This window comes from Dysidea avara, chromosome 1, assembly GCF_963678975.1.
Source record: "Dysidea avara chromosome 1, odDysAvar1.4, whole genome shotgun sequence".
Lineage (NCBI taxonomy): Eukaryota > Metazoa > Porifera > Demospongiae > Dictyoceratida > Dysideidae > Dysidea > Dysidea avara.
The window spans coordinates 59,638,061-59,655,209 of record NC_089272.1 but is presented as its reverse complement, the minus strand read 5'-3'; the positions used below and the strand labels follow the sequence as shown (position 1 = coordinate 59,655,209).

General features: G+C 38.5%; 2 protein-coding genes and 1 pseudogene across 3 annotated transcripts; all 3 read left to right on the top strand.

Moving 5' to 3' along the window:
* The first annotated feature begins 54 nt into the window (after window positions 1-54).
* On the top strand, window positions 55-3,158 carry LOC136238300 (tubulin alpha chain-like). 2 transcript variants are annotated; one of them, XR_010692936.1, is made up of 5 exons: window positions 55-203; window positions 251-467; window positions 516-664; window positions 1,496-2,961; window positions 3,017-3,158. XR_010692936.1 is itself a non-coding variant. In XM_066028712.1 (4 exons), exons 1-4 carry the CDS (start codon window positions 201-203, stop codon window positions 2,471-2,473), a joined length of 1,347 nt encoding a protein of 448 aa, XP_065884784.1. In that variant the 5' UTR covers window positions 55-200; the 3' UTR covers window positions 2,474-3,158. The 2 variants fall into 2 exon arrangements, 1 of the variants encoding a protein (XP_065884784.1); XM_066028712.1 differs by having other exon boundaries at window positions 1,496-3,158.
* Window positions 3,159-3,160: 2 nt separating this feature from the next.
* On the top strand, window positions 3,161-5,197 carry LOC136238508 (tubulin alpha-1 chain-like; annotated as a pseudogene).
* Window positions 5,198-5,199: 2 nt separating this feature from the next.
* LOC136238271 (tubulin alpha chain-like) lies at window positions 5,200-17,138 on the top strand. Its single transcript, XM_066028656.1, has 4 exons — window positions 5,200-5,341; window positions 5,393-5,621; window positions 15,926-16,074; window positions 16,123-17,138. Exons 1-4 carry the CDS (start codon window positions 5,339-5,341, stop codon window positions 17,101-17,103), a joined length of 1,362 nt encoding a protein of 453 aa, XP_065884728.1. The 5' UTR covers window positions 5,200-5,338; the 3' UTR covers window positions 17,104-17,138.
* The last annotated feature ends 11 nt before the right edge of the window (window positions 17,139-17,149 follow it).

The following is a 17,149-nucleotide window of genomic DNA, read 5'->3' as shown; positions in this document are numbered from 1 at the left end:
ATTCTACTATGGGCACGCCCACAAGGCTCAATGCTTTATTTACACATGTATACTATCAAGAGTTAACTCCACTATTATTAACTCTTGATACTATGATTTACATCACTTTTAATCCAAATTAATGCCCACCACTACGATGGAGTGAGCAGGAACCTGAAAACCTAGCTGAAAACTTAATGCACTGATCTCAGCAAGATTAAATGGTAAGCTTACATAAAGGTTTTTCACATTTTATCGCAATGTTCAATAGCGCGAGTGCGTCTCTCTTCACATAGGCCAGGCTGGGGTGCAAATTGGTAACAGTTGTTGGGAGCTGTACTGCTTAGAACATGGAATTAACCCAGATGGTAAACTGGTCCAGAATGAACTGGAAGCTACTGATTTTCGGGGTACCTTTTTTAGTGAATCTGACAGCGGGAAATACGTGCCCAGAGCTCTGCTCGTAGACCTGGAACCAACCGTTGTTGGTGAGTTGGTTGTAATGTATAATTTATCTACAAACTGCTGTTAAACAGATGAGGTTAGAACTGGCACTTATCGTCACCTGTTTCATCCTGACCGACTCATAACAGGCAAAGAAGATGCAGCAAACAACTATTCACGTGGATTTTACACTGTTGGCAGGGATATGTTGGATTTAACCCTTGACTGCATTCGCAAGCTGGTGTGTGTGTGTTGCTGTTGCTGTTGTGTCGTGTATCTCCTGTACTTGTAGACATGTCATATTACACATGCATTGAGCTGGATCCTATAAAAAGTTAATATAACTAATGGTTGGAATTTCACACGATCTTGAAATTTGGCTCATTTGTAGTGCTGCTTGACCTGCTAAAATATTTCAGAATCTTTTCGTTCAAATGCGCAATCACAATATTTACGGCCAATCAAAATTTTCACCATACATTTCCTATGGGAAGTCATAAAAGTGTTTTGTCCATTACAACCCTTTCCCAAACTTGTATTGGAGCCAAACCACATGTGTCTGTTGTTGACCCTTTGCTGCCACCACTCATCATCTGGTTGGCTGAAATGTTAATTTTCTTGAGACAAATCCACTTTTTTATTTTAGCTGTTTTTCAGGATCCAGCCCAACTTGTACATACTATAGACAATCAATTATAAACGGATAATTTATAAACATATAGCTAGTAACATACACAGCTCAATGAACTGTAGGTGGGACTGAAGTTCTAGTCAGGGGTGAGGGGTACTGGTTTTGGGTGATCTATGCCTACAGATATCCGTAATGTTACTTTGAGAGATTAAACATTTACCCACTGACTGTTCTATTAGAGTATCTTGATACATTACAAAGGTGTCACGTGATCTTTTTTCTTTTCTTAATTAAAATCTGCAAAATTGGGTTTGTCGGTCCAAGCAAACAATAGGTATGGCCTTAGTAGAAATAGAAACCATTTTGAAAGTGTCTAATAGGCAATGTGTATGTCACACAGATTATTGTTTGACCATATGAATTTTTCCAATATTATTTTAGGCTGAGCAATGTACTGGATTGCAAGGCTTTCTAGTTTTCCGTTCCTTTGGTGGAGGTACTGGGTCAGGCTTTACATCTTTGTTACTGGATAGACTTTCTTTTGAGTATGGCAAGAAGTCCAAGTTGGAGTTTTCAGTGTACCCAGCTCCTCAGATCTCCACTGCTGTTGTTGAGCCATACAACTCAGTATTGACCACCAGTACCACTTTGGAGCACTCTGATTGTGCCTTCATGGTTGACAATGAAGCTATTTATGATGTCTGTCGTCGTAACCTGGATATTGAGCGTCCAACATACAGTAATCTAAATCGTCTGATTGCACAAGTTGTGTCTTCAATCACTGCTTCACTGAGGTTTGAGGGTTCACTAAATTTTGATCTCAATGACATTCAGACCAACCTGATACCCTACCCTCGTGTTCACTTCCCACTCATAAGCTATGCTCCTTTGATGTCCGCTGAGAAGGCTCATCATGAGCAGTCGGATACTGAGAGCATCACCACAGCCTGTTTTGAACCAGCCAATCAGATGTTAAAGTGTAATACCCATAATGGAAAATACATGGCCTGTTGCTTGCTGTATCGTGGTGATGTGGTACCCAAAGATGTGAATGCTGCTATTGCCAAAGTTAAAGGACTTCATTCCATAAAGTTTGTTGACTGGTGTCCCACTGGGTTTAAAGTTGGCATTAATCACAAAGCTCCTGCAGTGGTCCCAGGTGGTGACATGGCTAAACTAAACCGTTCTGTCTGTATGCTGTCAAACACTACTGCTGTTGCTGAGGCTTGGGCACGTCTCAATCATAAGTTTGATTTGATGTATGCCAAGCGTGCATTTGTCCACTGGTTTGTTGGAGTTGGTATAGAAGACGGAGAGTTTTCATTTGCTCGTGAAAATCTTGCTGCACTGGAGAAGGATTATGAAGAAGTGGAGACTTCTCCCTTTGGCATAGGGGATAGTGACGATGAAGGATATTAGAATGTATGAAAGAGAGGGGCAAGAATGTATAACATATCAAATGAATCAGATAAGTGCGGGCCTGTAGTCTCATCTGCCCAGAAATGTTTTATGTACAATATATTTTTATTGAAATTTATTTTTATAAATGAAAGTGTTGATTTCCCAAATTTGTGTCACATAACGAAATAGGTAAAAAAAAAAACATCGACTAAGTCACTGAGGGGGATTTTAATGCATACGCGCCCTGCCCCGCGGTGATTAGTTGATTTCGAATTAATGCCTTTACGACTGTGGTGCGAGATGGGGATTGGAGCTATGGGATTTATCACACGGCAAGATTGAATATGTGAAATGGTCAACTTGGAAAAGCGTTGTATTCTCGTGTTATATTTTGTCACATGTTCAATAGCGCGAGTGTGTCTCCCTTCATATTGGCCAGGCTGGGGTACAAATTGGTAACAGTTGTTGGGAGCTGTACTGCTTAGAACATGGAATTAACCCTGACGGTAAACTGTTTCAGAATGAACACGAGTGTAATGATTCTCGAGGCACCTTTTTTAGTGAATCTGAAAGCGGGAAGTACGTGCCCCGATCATTATTCGTAGACTTAGAGCCAACAGTTAATGAGTGATGTACACATGTGCAGAGTATTGACAGAGTGATGTACACATATTGTTTACAGCCTGTTGTTTCACAGACCAGGTTAGAACTGGCACTTACCGTCACCTGTTTCATCCTGACCGACTCGTAACAGGAAAAGAAGACGCTGCAAGTAATTATTTGCTTGGTTTTTATGCTATTGGCAAGGGAATGTTGGATGAAACCATTGACAGCATTCGCAAGCTGGTATGTGTACTGATACAACTTATTATGATGTAGCTGTTGCCTGCTGAATTGGCATACCTATTTGAAAAGTTGTTACTCGGATGTATTTTACAACAAAATGGGTCAGTTGGTAGGCAAAAAACCAAAAAAAAAAACAGCTAACTAACTATAATAATGGATAAACATAGCTATCAGTTCAATGAGCACTGCACTGATGCTATCATAGATTTTCTTCACCAGGGGTGAGGAACATGCTGGTTTTACATTTACAGATAGCTAGCATTATATTTGAGATCAAATTGTACCAACTGACTGTTCTATTAGAGTATCTTGATCTTTTGCAACAATTTTTAAGGTGCCACGTGGTCAATTTTTTTTCTTTTCTTAAAATCTGTGCAAAATTGGGTAGGTCAGGTCCGAACAACAACTTTTCAAATAGATATGGCCTTACTTGTGACTGGGATCAAGCATTTTCGTTAGCAGAATATTGCTAATGTAGATTTGCATTGCACTGTACTATCAATGCATATTAAAACTTGTCCCCAGGGTATATGCCTTGTGGCGCTTATGAGCTCCTCATGTAGGGACATTTGTAACAAACAAAAGTATAAATGGTGTTAAGAGATTTTTATGGATAGGATTTGTAAAAGGACAGGGATAAGGGGTAAAACTCCTTGATTGCTTGATTCAGTACAAATAAGCCCTGTGTCACTTGATTCCATTTTGATCCAGTTGCAAGGGTTCAACATGCAGTCACTGCCCATTGTATGACTAATGAAAATTTTCATATTCTATTATAGGCCAAGCAGTGTACTGCATTACAGGTTTTTTTTAGTTTTCCGTTCATTTGGTGGAGGTACTGGGTCAGGATTCGCATCCCTGTTGATGAATCAATTTGCTGATGACTATGGCAAGAAGTCCAAGTTTGAGCTCTCAGTTTACCCAGCTCCTCAGATCTCCACTGCTGTTGTTGAGCATACAACTCTGTCCTGACCACCAATACCACTTTGGAGCACTCTGATTGTGCCTTCATGGTTGACAGTGAGGCTATCTATGACATCTGTCGTCATAACCTGGATATTGAATGTCCAACTTATACTAATTTGAATCGTCTGATTGCCCAAGTTGTGTCTTCAATCACTGCTTCGCTGAGGTTTGAGGATTCACTAAATTTTTAACCCCAATGACATTCAGACCAACCTGGTACCCTACCCTCGCATTCACTTCCCACTGGTAACCTATGCTCCATTAATCTCTGCTGAGAAGGCTCACCATGAGCAAATGGACATTGAGAGCATCACCACAGCCTGTTTTGAACCAGCCAATCAGATGTTAAAGTGTAATGCCCATAATGGAAAATACATGACCTGTTGCTTGCTGTATCGTGGTGATGTGGTACCCAAAGATGTGAATGCTGCTATTGCCAAAGTTAAAGGATTTCATTCCGTTCGGTTTGTTGACTGGTGTCCCACTGGGTTTAAAGTTGGCATCAATCATGAAACTCCTGCCGTGGTCCTGGGTGGTGACCAGGCTAAACTAATGTCTGTATGCTGTCAAACACCAGCTCTGTGGTTGAAGCTTTGGCCCGTCTGAATCACAAATTTGATCTGATGTATGCAAAGCGTGCGTTTGTTCACTGGTTTGTTGGAGTTGGTATGGAAAGTGACGAGTTTGCTTGAGCTCGTGAGAATCTTGCTGCACTAGAGATGGACTATGAAGAAGTAGTGATCCCTTCCAGTGGCATAGAGGAGAGAGATGATGAAGGGTATTAGAGTTTATGAAATGTTGGAGTATTCTAGTCAATAGGATAGGTGCAGGTTTACTTACCAGACGTTTAATGTTTTTTTTTGTTTTTTTTTACAAATTTTTAAAAACATTTTGCAACTGTGTCAAAAAATTAATTTAATAGTCTGTCGGCGCCCGACTTTTATTCAGTTCTAAATAAATGCCAGGGGCAAGGTATGTGACGAACCTAGATCTGGTACGTAGCTGTGGTAAGACGGTAGAAGGCGATGGATTCATGGGAAATGAGTAGCTTCTTTACTTATAGCATATAAAATGGTACGCCATGTACTATTGTGCGTATGTAACTATTAACCTCTTCCACCACAGCGTGAGTGCATTTCCATACACGTAGGTCAAGCTGGCGTACAAGTTGGGAATGCCTGTTGGGAGTTGTATTGTCTAGAACATGGCGTTGATCCTGATGGACAAGTGCAAGCGGATAGAGCACAGCCAAGGTGGAGTGAGAATGCCTCCATGGGCACCTTTTTCAGTCGTACTCGAGCTGGCAAGTTCGTTCCACGATCGATATTCGTTGACCTGGAGCCTTCAGTTATAGGTAATGTAATAGTTGGCAATAAATTACCGTAGGCGGGGAAAGTTACGCGTTTGAAAAGTTTCGCGATTACAGTACGTAGCTATCGCGAAACTTTTACACCGGTTAGTTTCTACATGCTTGTATTTGTACAGTAATAAATTAGTATGCAAAATCAGCATCGTGAAACTTTTACGCCAGTATACAAAGTAGAGTGCAATTTGCAAAACTTTTCCCACGCGTAACTTTCCCCACCTACGGTAACTGAGGAGTGGCACTAGAGGCAGTACCGTTGTATGCAAGCATCCATTACATAGCTCTGTGACTAGAAAATCCAAAAAAAAATTGTCTTGACCTGTGACTTGGAGCTTTTCCAAGTGTTTGACCTGTGACTTCTTTGTACTGTTTTATTGTGGTCCTTCAGCTAGGGTGGATCCAGGAGCTGGCAAGGGGAGGGGCACAAACAGGCTAGCTAAGTTGTAGGTGGTTGGGGAGAGCTGGCTCTCTTGTTAGTTGTTGTACTATTTAAGTGGCAATGATCACACTATATTAAGTTGATTTTTGTCATTGTGGCCTTTGTAGATGGTTGTAAGTCTTTAAAGCTATTTAAAGGCTATGAAAGTCTTAAAAACCAGCAACACTTTACAGGTGCTTAGTACATACAAAGATGCTGAGCGACAGTTTGACAGTTGTGTTAAGTGAGTTTGAAATAAATGGTGGTATATGCAGTTATCATGAGTTACACAAATTGAGTTTGGTCTGACAAGGTGTATAATATTTCTATCAAAGGAAGTATGGCTCTTCCCAAGGGGTAGCCAACGTCTTGGGACTCTCGTACACTATCTGAGAAATCCAATTAGAAATCCATTAAATATTTGGAAATCCTGAATTATGTACAAAATAGGGTATTCTAGTTTTCGTCCGTTCATGAGTTCAATTACGGTCGCCGCTCTATACAACGTTTCAAATTGACAGTGCAAAGTATGCCTGTGTCTCTTCTGAAGTTCCCAACTACTCTTTCTCTCAGGTGTTCCTATATAAGTATTAGCAAAAACTTGAGGTAAAAACATCACGATAAAAACGAAATTAGAGTATTTACTTAAATAGAGAAATATTTTTGGACTCTCATACACTATGTTGGGTAAATAGAGAAATATTTTTGAAATATTGGGACTCTCATACACTATGTTGGGTTTTTGCGTGGGCGCTGGCTACCCCCGGCTCTTCCATAGAGGGAAGGGGGTTGCCCCAAATGCCCCATCCTGGATCTACCATTGTCCTTGATTTGGTGATTTGGAACAAATTAAAATCAACTGTGAATTTATGATTTGATGACAGTTGCAAACTGGCCTACAGTGAATACCCATGTGTCACATGTGGTGCTATTAGTGTTTACTATAGAGGGTTTGCACGCGAAAAATGCTTAACAACCGTTGCTAGACTGACATTTGTGAGGTTTACGTTTCAATGGAACGCAACGGGGCGAATGCACTTACTTTAATTGTCACCATGCTTAGAAAATCTCTGTCAAAAAGCTAGGACAAGGTTAGAACAAACATTAAACACTAGTACTAAGTTGGACAAGCATAATATCAATTTTTCATCAATCAGTCGTGAACATTAACACTTTGTACAACGACTAACCTGTTCCATTCTACACTGAACCATTGAGAATGGCTGTAGCCTTTACTCGCATACCTTACAAATGTCTGACAAGCAACTTTTGTTAAACATTTTATGAAAAACATAATGCATCACGCGTGCAATCCCTCTATTAGCCTGGAGGAGACTGCGATGATCATTTGGTATAATAAAATTGGTGGTTACAATTTCCTTTGGTTTGACATTTGAAATTTTCTTTTGTTATAACATCTACCAATTTAGTCTGTGTACATTGTGTACCAACCTGGCCACATTTTATCATATATGACCGGCTTTGTAATCGTGATTAATTAGCTTGATGACGTGGAAGTGTATGTACATGTCATACCCCAGTGCAACAACCAAGGTTTTTATGAGCCACACCTACTTATCAAGATTGTGTACTATAGTCCAGTTGCGGATCTAGGATTTTTGAAAGGGGTTTCTGCGAGGTGTATTATATTTCTCCATAAAGCCATTGCATCATTACATTAGTATAACATTAGAATAGCTGTGTAGCTACACTATTGTGCTGCCATTTAGACATTATTACTTGCTCTCTTCCCAAAGAAACATATTAGTTTTTCCTTGGTTTAGGTTCTCATCAGGATCTCTTCTCTTTTGTTTTTCTCATTTTCAACTCACACAGAAACGATCTTTTGCAAACCACGCCCACTTATTGGAAACGTGTGGGGTGTATTGAAGTTTTAGGTATGACTCGAGCCATGCCCATTTATAGGAAATGTGTTTTGGCTTTATGCCCACTAGGGGTATGCGATAATGAAAATTATATTATTGCAATAATGTACCTCATTATCACGATCATCATAATACTTGACTACACATGTAAATACCAATTAGATACTGTAAATGTCTCTAATAAATTATCACTGTGTCACTTATTATGTAGTTGTGCTTGCTTTATAGTTAACCAGTATCATTAAAAGTATTTGTAGAATTATACCTGGAGTTGTATAATTTTCTCTTTTCAAGTTGGTCACATGTAGTTTACATAAGTATCCAGAAATTTCCTATTATCATGATGATGCAATAATGTAATTTTTCGTGATAACAATAATGACTTTTCTCGATAATCGATTATTCACGATTATCGCACAACACTAATGCCCACTGAATGACCATTCAGTACATTTACCTATCGGATGGCCTGTTTACTTAATATACTAGTGATGTGCCCAAAATTTAGCTCTTAGCACACGTTATGAGGGCACAGAAATTGTGTGCAACAGAATTTCATTCTGATTACATTGCACCAACACACAATACTTATACGATAAACGTTGATGATCACAAAGGACACAATTCTGAGTGGCCAATTTTTAGTGTAGGCAAATTGTGTAACTATTTTGTCACAGTGGTCAACAAGCAAATATTGTACAGGTACACGACAGGGTTGAAACTGGGTCAGTACTGTTGACCCAGATGTGACTCGGTTTAATTCAATGTAGCACACGTTAGTTGATGAATACAGAAAACTATAATTCTGCGTGTAGATGCCAAGATGCTGACTTAGCCTACCGATACATTTATCATTATGGTTTGATATTAACAGTGTACTATATATGCAGTAGTGTGTTTGTATTTTGGTGATGTCATGGATAAATTACATTGAGAGGGTACATGTACCTTTAGGCTCAGTGATTTTGCTGAATCTGCTATAGTTCCTCACTACTTAATAATAAAAATTCCCTCCCAACACTTGCATACAATGGACAGTTAGGTTAGTCTGAGTGATGTAGAGTATAAACACCTATAGTATGTCCTATGGACTTTTTCCACAATGATGTCTTGAGCACAAGATGGCCACGTTATTTGGGATGTAATGTACAGAAAAATAAATTGTTTTGATCGATCATATTTCAACCAAGGAAGAAAATATCGAGCTCTAAGAAACAGGTACGGTTGATGAATTGTATCACATGCTTCGAGATACACTCGTTTGCAATGTTTTTTTGTTAACTTTTACCCTTACCTATTGTCTACTGATTGATATCTTGCTTCATGACTGAAATATGATCAATAAAAACAATTTCTCCATAGGCGCCTGTAAATTAGTCCTGGCCATCTTGTGTTCATGATGTCATTGTGGATTGAGTTCATAGTGTACAAAGACTTTACCTCAGTCAACACCTATCAACAATTCTCTATCACCTATAAGGGTGCTGAATTGATTTAAATTACTCAGTGACTTTGTACAGAGGAAAACTACTTTATAGATTGTTGGGAACTCTTGGCACTGTTTATTGAGGTAGTGTATACTGTAGAGTCGGGTTGTTAAGCGCATGCATCTGTTAAGCGCATACACATTTCTTGTAACTAACCGTGGATGATAAGCGCACATTGGCAAATGCAACGATAAAGCTACACACAGCAAGGAACGTCAAGAAAACCTGAGAGTACTGAAAAATTAATGTCTCCTCAAGCACTTACGTCTCCCTTGAGATCTCCCTTCACTATGTATACAGCAAATCAGCCATCTGGATAGTGTGGATAATCTTGTTTATCACGAAGGATTTCACCCAGAAATGGAGTCAAATATTCTTACACACTGGCGAGGCGACTATTAGCTACTCTCACAATGTGGTGGTTCTACCACAATTATATTTATTAGGCGTATGCGCCTAACTGAAAGTACAATTTTTACAAAAAGTTTTCTCCGAAAATTGTAAGTGCATGCGCTTAACAACCCGACTTTACGATACGCACAAGTGCATGTGCCCTATAGTGTTTCTTACCAACAGTTTGTTAACTTGAGGAATAGAGGACTTGCAGCGTGACGTAAATCATCGTAATTGCTAAGCAACCGTAGCTGTCGGCCATGTTTCGGGACAGTGTTTTGGCTGAAAAGCGCTTTCTCAGGATTTGGTACAGGCTGTAATGAAGTGAATCAGTGTTGAGTTGTGTTGTAAATACCACACAGCTCGTTAAAAAAGGCGATGAAGTTAAAATCGGTGAGTAATGTATCGAAATTTAATTAGCCACCTATTTCACGAAGCCAATGATAAGATCTTCTATTTCGAAACCAGCCCTGCTTCCCAGTGCCACTATACCCAGCGCTTAGTAAATAAATCTCGTTACCTTCATTCTGACCCAATATGCGCCATAGAAAGTTGTCCCGAAACATGTCTGCCTAGCAACAGTTGCTTCACGCGTGCAAGTCCTCTATCATTGACATACTGACCCTGATTGTAATTTATGTTGAAACGTTGTGTAATATCCCATAAAAGAAGTGCTTGACATTGTTTAGAAGTTTTGTTATCAGTTGATCACACTTCAACGACATCCTGATAGTTTATTTTTACAACACATTGAACATATGATAGTGTTTTTATGTGTCACCATGTAGTAGTCGTATTCATGACGGATGTGTGTTAATAGCAGTAACTTGATCCCAGCACATGATATAGATAGTTTGATGTGTACTTGTATGCCCTCCATGCAATATTAGAATATTTTAAAGTCAAAAATAATTGTGATGCTTGTGTGCATTGAGCTTGAAATATGGCAGGTTTGTTGGAACCATAGATACTTTACACCCCCAGGATTGGAATCTTCTGTTTTTAACACTTCCATCTGCACCTCCTTCGACACCTTTCTACAAAGAGACCTATGAATTGATGCATCAGTAACTTGACTTTAGTGTATTAATTCTCTGTTTAATGGACAGTACGGGCAATGAGTTTACTTCAGTTTGATTAACAAAAGATGGATAAGTACACAAAGCAAACTGTAAGTTAAGAGGATGTTGTTTCAGGCGGGTAGAGCTAGCCAAAATTTGTCACCACCATTCAAGCGGCAAGATTTGAACATGGAGACATGGACTATTGACTTTGTTGGTTTGATTCCTTATCCCAAGTTACACTTACGGACTGAATTTGACGCTCCTAGAGTGAACAATTCAAGACTTACAGCTAGCCATAGTTTTAATTGCTTAAGTCTGTCAGCGAGTTTTGTCACTTTTTTGCATCCACAATCACCTTTCCGCCTTATTCAAAGTAAAGAACAAGTTGCTGTATCAAATAACACGAAATTCACTACAGAACAATGGATCAGACTTTTCTCCTCCCGGTTAACACCAATTAACTGTGCAGATAGTCCAGCATGTAAGTACAGCAAGTATGTGGAGATTCCTATCCCGGGGGTGTAAATGATCTATGTTGGAACATATAATTTCATGCAACTTGGTGTTACTGAGATCATTAAAATTATTCTTAGCTATGTGTAGTGCTGTGCAATATACTAAGTATTTAGTTAAATCGCGGTATCTGTTTTGATACCGTCTAAATCTATAACACCGCAATACCATGGATTTTAAAAACAGTAGTTTTTAAAGGATATGGACTGATAAGCTTACTAACACAGCTTTGAGAAAAATGTTTAGAGACTGTATTTTTGTATGTGACTCTAGTAGTGGGGTCTAAAATGGTAAGGTAGGTATAGTTATACTGCAATATCAAGTAACAATATCATATCATCTTTCAGGTATCAAAACTGCTCAGCACTATTTGGGGTAGTGCTGAAAAATAGCAACAGTATTTATTTTGTGAACAACATGACCGGATATTCAATTCCTTTAAGCATGTACATGTATTTGTATTGAAACCTTTGTTAGGGAGTAAGGTTAAGTCTGACAGCTATTTGTAAAATACGTTAACGTTTAAGCTTGGCTTCATCTATCTCAGCGTAGCTTACGCAAAAATTCAATAACGTCATGCCAACTGAATAATCACATATCGGAATACTCATCTCCCACAACACTTGTATCCTTACACCCCAACACATGCAGTTACCATATGATTAACTGGGTTGTGCCACCACTAGGGGTTGGCTGTCATTATTAACAACTGATTACATCTCACACACAATCGACAATTCCTACTATACAATGAAAACTTGGAATAAAAATGGGGTAGGGGCTTGCAAATTCATAATAAACTAACAAAAAAATTCATAGCAGTCCAGCCCAAGACTACTCTAGGAAAAACCTGGTGGCTTTTTTTTTTTTTTAACCACCAGGGAAAAACCCAAAAAGAGCGCCACCCCAATGTATGCATAAAACACGTGACAAATCTAAAAACAAGTTGTGTCCAATCACAATCAAGTCCATAATCTTTCCATCCAATTCATCATCATCTACCTAACAATCTGTTAAGGAAAATAAGGGAGGGAGGGAGGGGGCCAACCTACTTACGTTGTACACGTGGCATAGATTGAATATAATGCACACTACACACATATAAATACCCTTGCGTCACGTGATGACATGACGCAATACCACACCCCATTCATGTGGGAGCTTATTTTCCTGCTCTTTCACTTTGTTCAGACGCTAGAAAATACACTTCTGCACTATTTTGGGCATATTCACAACAGTAAAATGGTCTTATTAATGAGGTCATGAAGTATACCTTAGCTATATTTGGGACCTACTTGACATGGTCACTATAATGAGGTGGTCTTATTAATGAGGTCATGATGTATACCTTAGCTATATTTGGGACCTACTTGACATGGTCACTATAATGAGGTGGTCTTATTAATGAGGTCATGATGTATACCTTAGCTATATTTGGGACCTACTTGACATGGTCACTATAATGAGGTGGTCTTATTAATGAGGTGATGAAGTACACCTTAGCTATGTTTGGGACCTACTTGACATGGTCACTATAATGAGGTGGTCTTATTAATGAGGTCATGAAGTACACCTTAACTATGTTTGGAACCTACTTGACATGGTCACTATAATGAGGTCATGAAGTACACATTCGTTCAGATAATGTTAATTTCGAAAGGGAAGGTTTTGAAGAGCAGCTGGTAAAGTTAATTTTGTAAGATTTGTTTTGAAATGCTCAAATGTCGTGCATAGCACCAATGAAAATAATTTTGGTAGTGCATAGCAGATTTTATTGTCAAGATGGTGGCCATGTGTAACAATACAAAATGATAAAGGGTCATAGCTTTGTCTACAATGAAACATGGACCATTATGCTAGGGAAAATTTTGTTTTGCAGACAAGACTGAAACTATGAGAGAGTGAATCGTTGCACATGTCCATGTGCAGAGCGAAATCTTAAGCCGAGTGACATCTCAGGTAGCTTTAGGGTCCAGTTGCCTTACTAGCAATAGGCTTGAAAATAACAATGCAAAGCCATGACAATTGTAATTGTAGTTCACAGGGACGTACTGAGGGGGGTTTCCAGGGGTTTCGGGAAATCCCTTTGGATTTTACATACTACTTGAAACATTAAGAAATTGAAACCTCAGGTTTCCAGAATCTGGAATCTATCATGGAACAGGATGCATTGTAAATTTTTATCTTAGTTAAATACATTAGTTTCTCACACAATAGCAACACTTATAGCAAGAGTTCATAAATACAGTATCTTCTAATATTATGAACTCTTGCTTATAGCTTATGATTTTAGTTAAAAGATCAAAATGTTCCAATAAAGCAGTCAGGAAATTAAACTACTCTAATATAACAGTCACTTAGCTGAAGTGGAAAAGCAAACTCCTTTTCAAAATTCCTGCATGCGCCCCTGGTTCAGCAGTTACACACTTCTGTAGCATGGGTTCACACATAGTAGAGACTGAGCACTGAACGAGTTCCAGGCTTAGCAGATTAACCATATCTAAATTTTTCGGAGAGTTAAATTTTCATAGAACCTTCGCAATTCGAAAATATATCTCCTTCAAAAGTAACCTGTTATGTGGTATGCTTAGCACTTACTCTTAACTTGGTCACTATAATGAGGTCATAGTACACATTAGCTATGTTTGGTACCTACTTGACATGGTCACTATAATGAGGTGGTCTTATTAATGAGGTCATAATGTACACCTTAGCTATGTTTGGGACCTACTTGACATGGTCACTATAATGAGGTGGTCTTATTAATGAGGTCATAATGTACACCTTAGCTATGTTTGGGACCTACTTGACATGGTCACTATAATGAGGTGGTCTTATTAATGAGGTCATAATGTACACCTTAGCTATGTTTGGGACCTACTTGACATGGTCACTATAATGAGGTGGTCTTATTAATGAGGTCATGATGTACACCTTAGCTATGTTTGGGACCTACTTGACATGGTCACTATAATGAGGTGGTCTTATTAATGAGGTCATGAAGTACACATTAGCTATGTTTGGGACTTATTTGTAACACAGTCACTATAATGAGGTGATCTTATTAAAGGGGTAGCTGCTAATATACTATGATAACAAAATGGCCACTAATTAAGAGAGGTTTTCATAGAAGGACTTAATGAAATTTAACAACATGAATATGTTTTCATTTGTTCACTCTGTAATGTAATATCTGCTGCTACATTTCAATGAATTTTCAATATTTGATTTCCTGTTATACTTTACATGTGAGATAAATGATAAAATTAGGTGAATTTGACAAATTGTAAATATGTATATACCAACTAGTAAATATATGCAACAGGATCTGTGGCATATTGTAATTGCGCATTTTTGAATTTGTATTTTTCTAGTATCTGCATAGCTAAGGGAATGACCTCTATCCGAAATGACATCACAAACATAAAATGGCCGCCAATAGTGGGGGACTTTAATATTTTCGAGTACAGACGCCTATGGAGAAAAAATTTTAATCGGTCATATTTCAGCCGAGAAAAGAGATACGGAGCTACAGCCAACAGGTATGGTTATAAGACATTTGAATGAATCATTTATGCATCTTTTGGAAGCTTTTTGATTGTAGATTTCGACTATAGTGTAAGTTCATCCTTATATTATTTATAACCATACCTGATAGTTAGAGCTCCGTATCTTCTATCTCAGCAGAAATATGATCGATCAAAAAATTTTCTCCATAGGTGCCTGTACTCGAAAATATTTAAGTCCCCCCACTATTAGCAGCCATTTTATTCCGTGACGTCATTTCGGATAGAGGTCATTCTCTGTTAAAGTTTCAGTTAGAGCTGAGACAAGTTAACATTCGGATGCTGCTTTACCCCACCAAGATTTGCTACCATGGATACTAACATGTTAAACCAGTTGCACAAGTATTGTCACTCCTTATGTAAACTGGAATTTATGTGTTTGTTATAGTTTAAACAATGGTTATACTGGATTTATAACAAAGTGTTTGTACTACTACAGTGTACCAACAATTGTGTTCACTAGTTGTTGACATGACGTTTGTATCAAAGCTTTCTTCGAAACTTCGGTAACATTTTCAAAAGAAGCATGTATTTGTACATTTGTTCCAGCCATACGTACTTCATATGCTAAAGAATTTCAGCACTACGAAATACAGTAACTGCAAATATCGATTTGTATAGCAACTATTGGGGAAATAAATTGCAGGCTTCTAATAAATCAATTGTAGCTTACAAATACGATAATATATGGAGTTGAATCTTGTACTATCATGTTCTCCATAAACAGGAGAATTCATAGAAGGGTACTGTATCCCTTGTCTCGACCACAAAGTCAAAATCAGGGAGGAAAACAATCTTTCCAAGGTGATGTACATAAAAAGCTCGTATCTCACATTTCCTTCAATGCACTTTTAATAAAACAAAATTTAATTTAATATTGTTTGACATTCTAAACTTTGTCTTCTATATATGGTTACATTAATGCGCATATTTATACAACTTTAGTGATTATTCTTATTTCACAGATGAGGTGAGGACTGGCACCTACCATCAGTTGTTCCACCCTGAACAACTCATCACTGGTAAAGAAGATGCTGCTAACAATTATGCTCGTGGTTACTACACTGTTGGGAAGACACTAATTGAACTGGTCATGAGCAGAATTCGTAAACTGGTAAGACAAAATGTGTACTATATTATCTGTGATGGTGTATTGTTCCAGGCTGACCAGTGTACTGGATTACAAGGTTTTCTCATTTTCCACTCCTTAGGTGGAGGTACTGGGTCTGGTTTTACCTCCCTGTTGATGGAGAGGCTTACTTGTGACTACAGAAAGAAGCCAATGTTGGAGTTTGCCATATACCCAGCTCCTCGTGTCTCCACTTCAATTGTTGAACCCTACAATTCTGTTCTAACTGCTCATGCTACAATGGAGTGCTGTGATTGTTCATTTGTTTTTGATAACGAGGCATTGTATCGTGCATGTCATCGCTGTTTGGGCATGGAACGCCCTACATACAAAAATTTAAACTATTTGATTGCTCAGGTGGTGTCCTCAATCACTGCTTCATTAAGGTTTGATGGTGCTCTGAATACCAGTCTTGCTGAGTTCCAAACTAACCTTGTACCCTATCCTCGTATCCACTTTCCTCTGGTCTCATTTGCACCATTGATATCAGTAGAGAAAAGTTACCATGAGCAGCTGAACGTGTTTGACATCACAAAGGCTTGTTTTGAACCAGCCAATCAGATGGTGAAGTGTGACCCTCGTGACGGCAAATACATAGCCAGCTGTTTGCTCTACCAAGGTGACGTGACACCTAAGGATGTGAATGAAGCCATTGATTTTGTTAAATCTCAGCATTCAGTTCATTTTGTAGACTGGTGTCCCACTGGTTTCAAAGTTGGAATCAACTACCAATCTCCCACAGTGATCCCCAGTGAGAACATGCCCAAACTAAAGCGTTCAGTTTGTTCACTGACAAATAACACTGCCATTGTTGCAGCATGGTCTCGTCTTAATCACAAATTTGACTTATTGTGTGCCAAGCGAGCCTTCATACATTGGTACATCAAAGAAGGTATGGAGGAAGGTGAATTCTCTGAGGCTCGTGAAGATCTAGCCTTCCTTGAGAAAGACTACAATGATATAACTAGTGTGACTATTACAGACACAGATGATGATGATTCATATGACAGTTGAATGTTTTTATAAATATATTCATATATGCACATAAATGGTATAACAG

Excerpts from the sequence above, each read along its gene's own strand:
- LOC136238300 (XM_066028712.1), top strand. Across the intron at positions 468-515 it reads CCTGGAACCAACCGTTGTTG|ATGAGGTTAGAACTGGCACT; the intron begins GTGAGTTGGTTG and ends GCTGTTAAACAG. Across the intron at positions 665-1,495 it reads TTGACTGCATTCGCAAGCTG|GCTGAGCAATGTACTGGATT; the intron begins GTGTGTGTGTGT and ends ATATTATTTTAG.
- LOC136238271 (XM_066028656.1), top strand. Across the intron at positions 5,622-15,925 it reads CCTGGAGCCTTCAGTTATAG|ATGAGGTGAGGACTGGCACC; the intron begins GTAATGTAATAG and ends CTTATTTCACAG. Across the intron at positions 16,075-16,122 it reads TGAGCAGAATTCGTAAACTG|GCTGACCAGTGTACTGGATT; the intron begins GTAAGACAAAAT and ends GTATTGTTCCAG.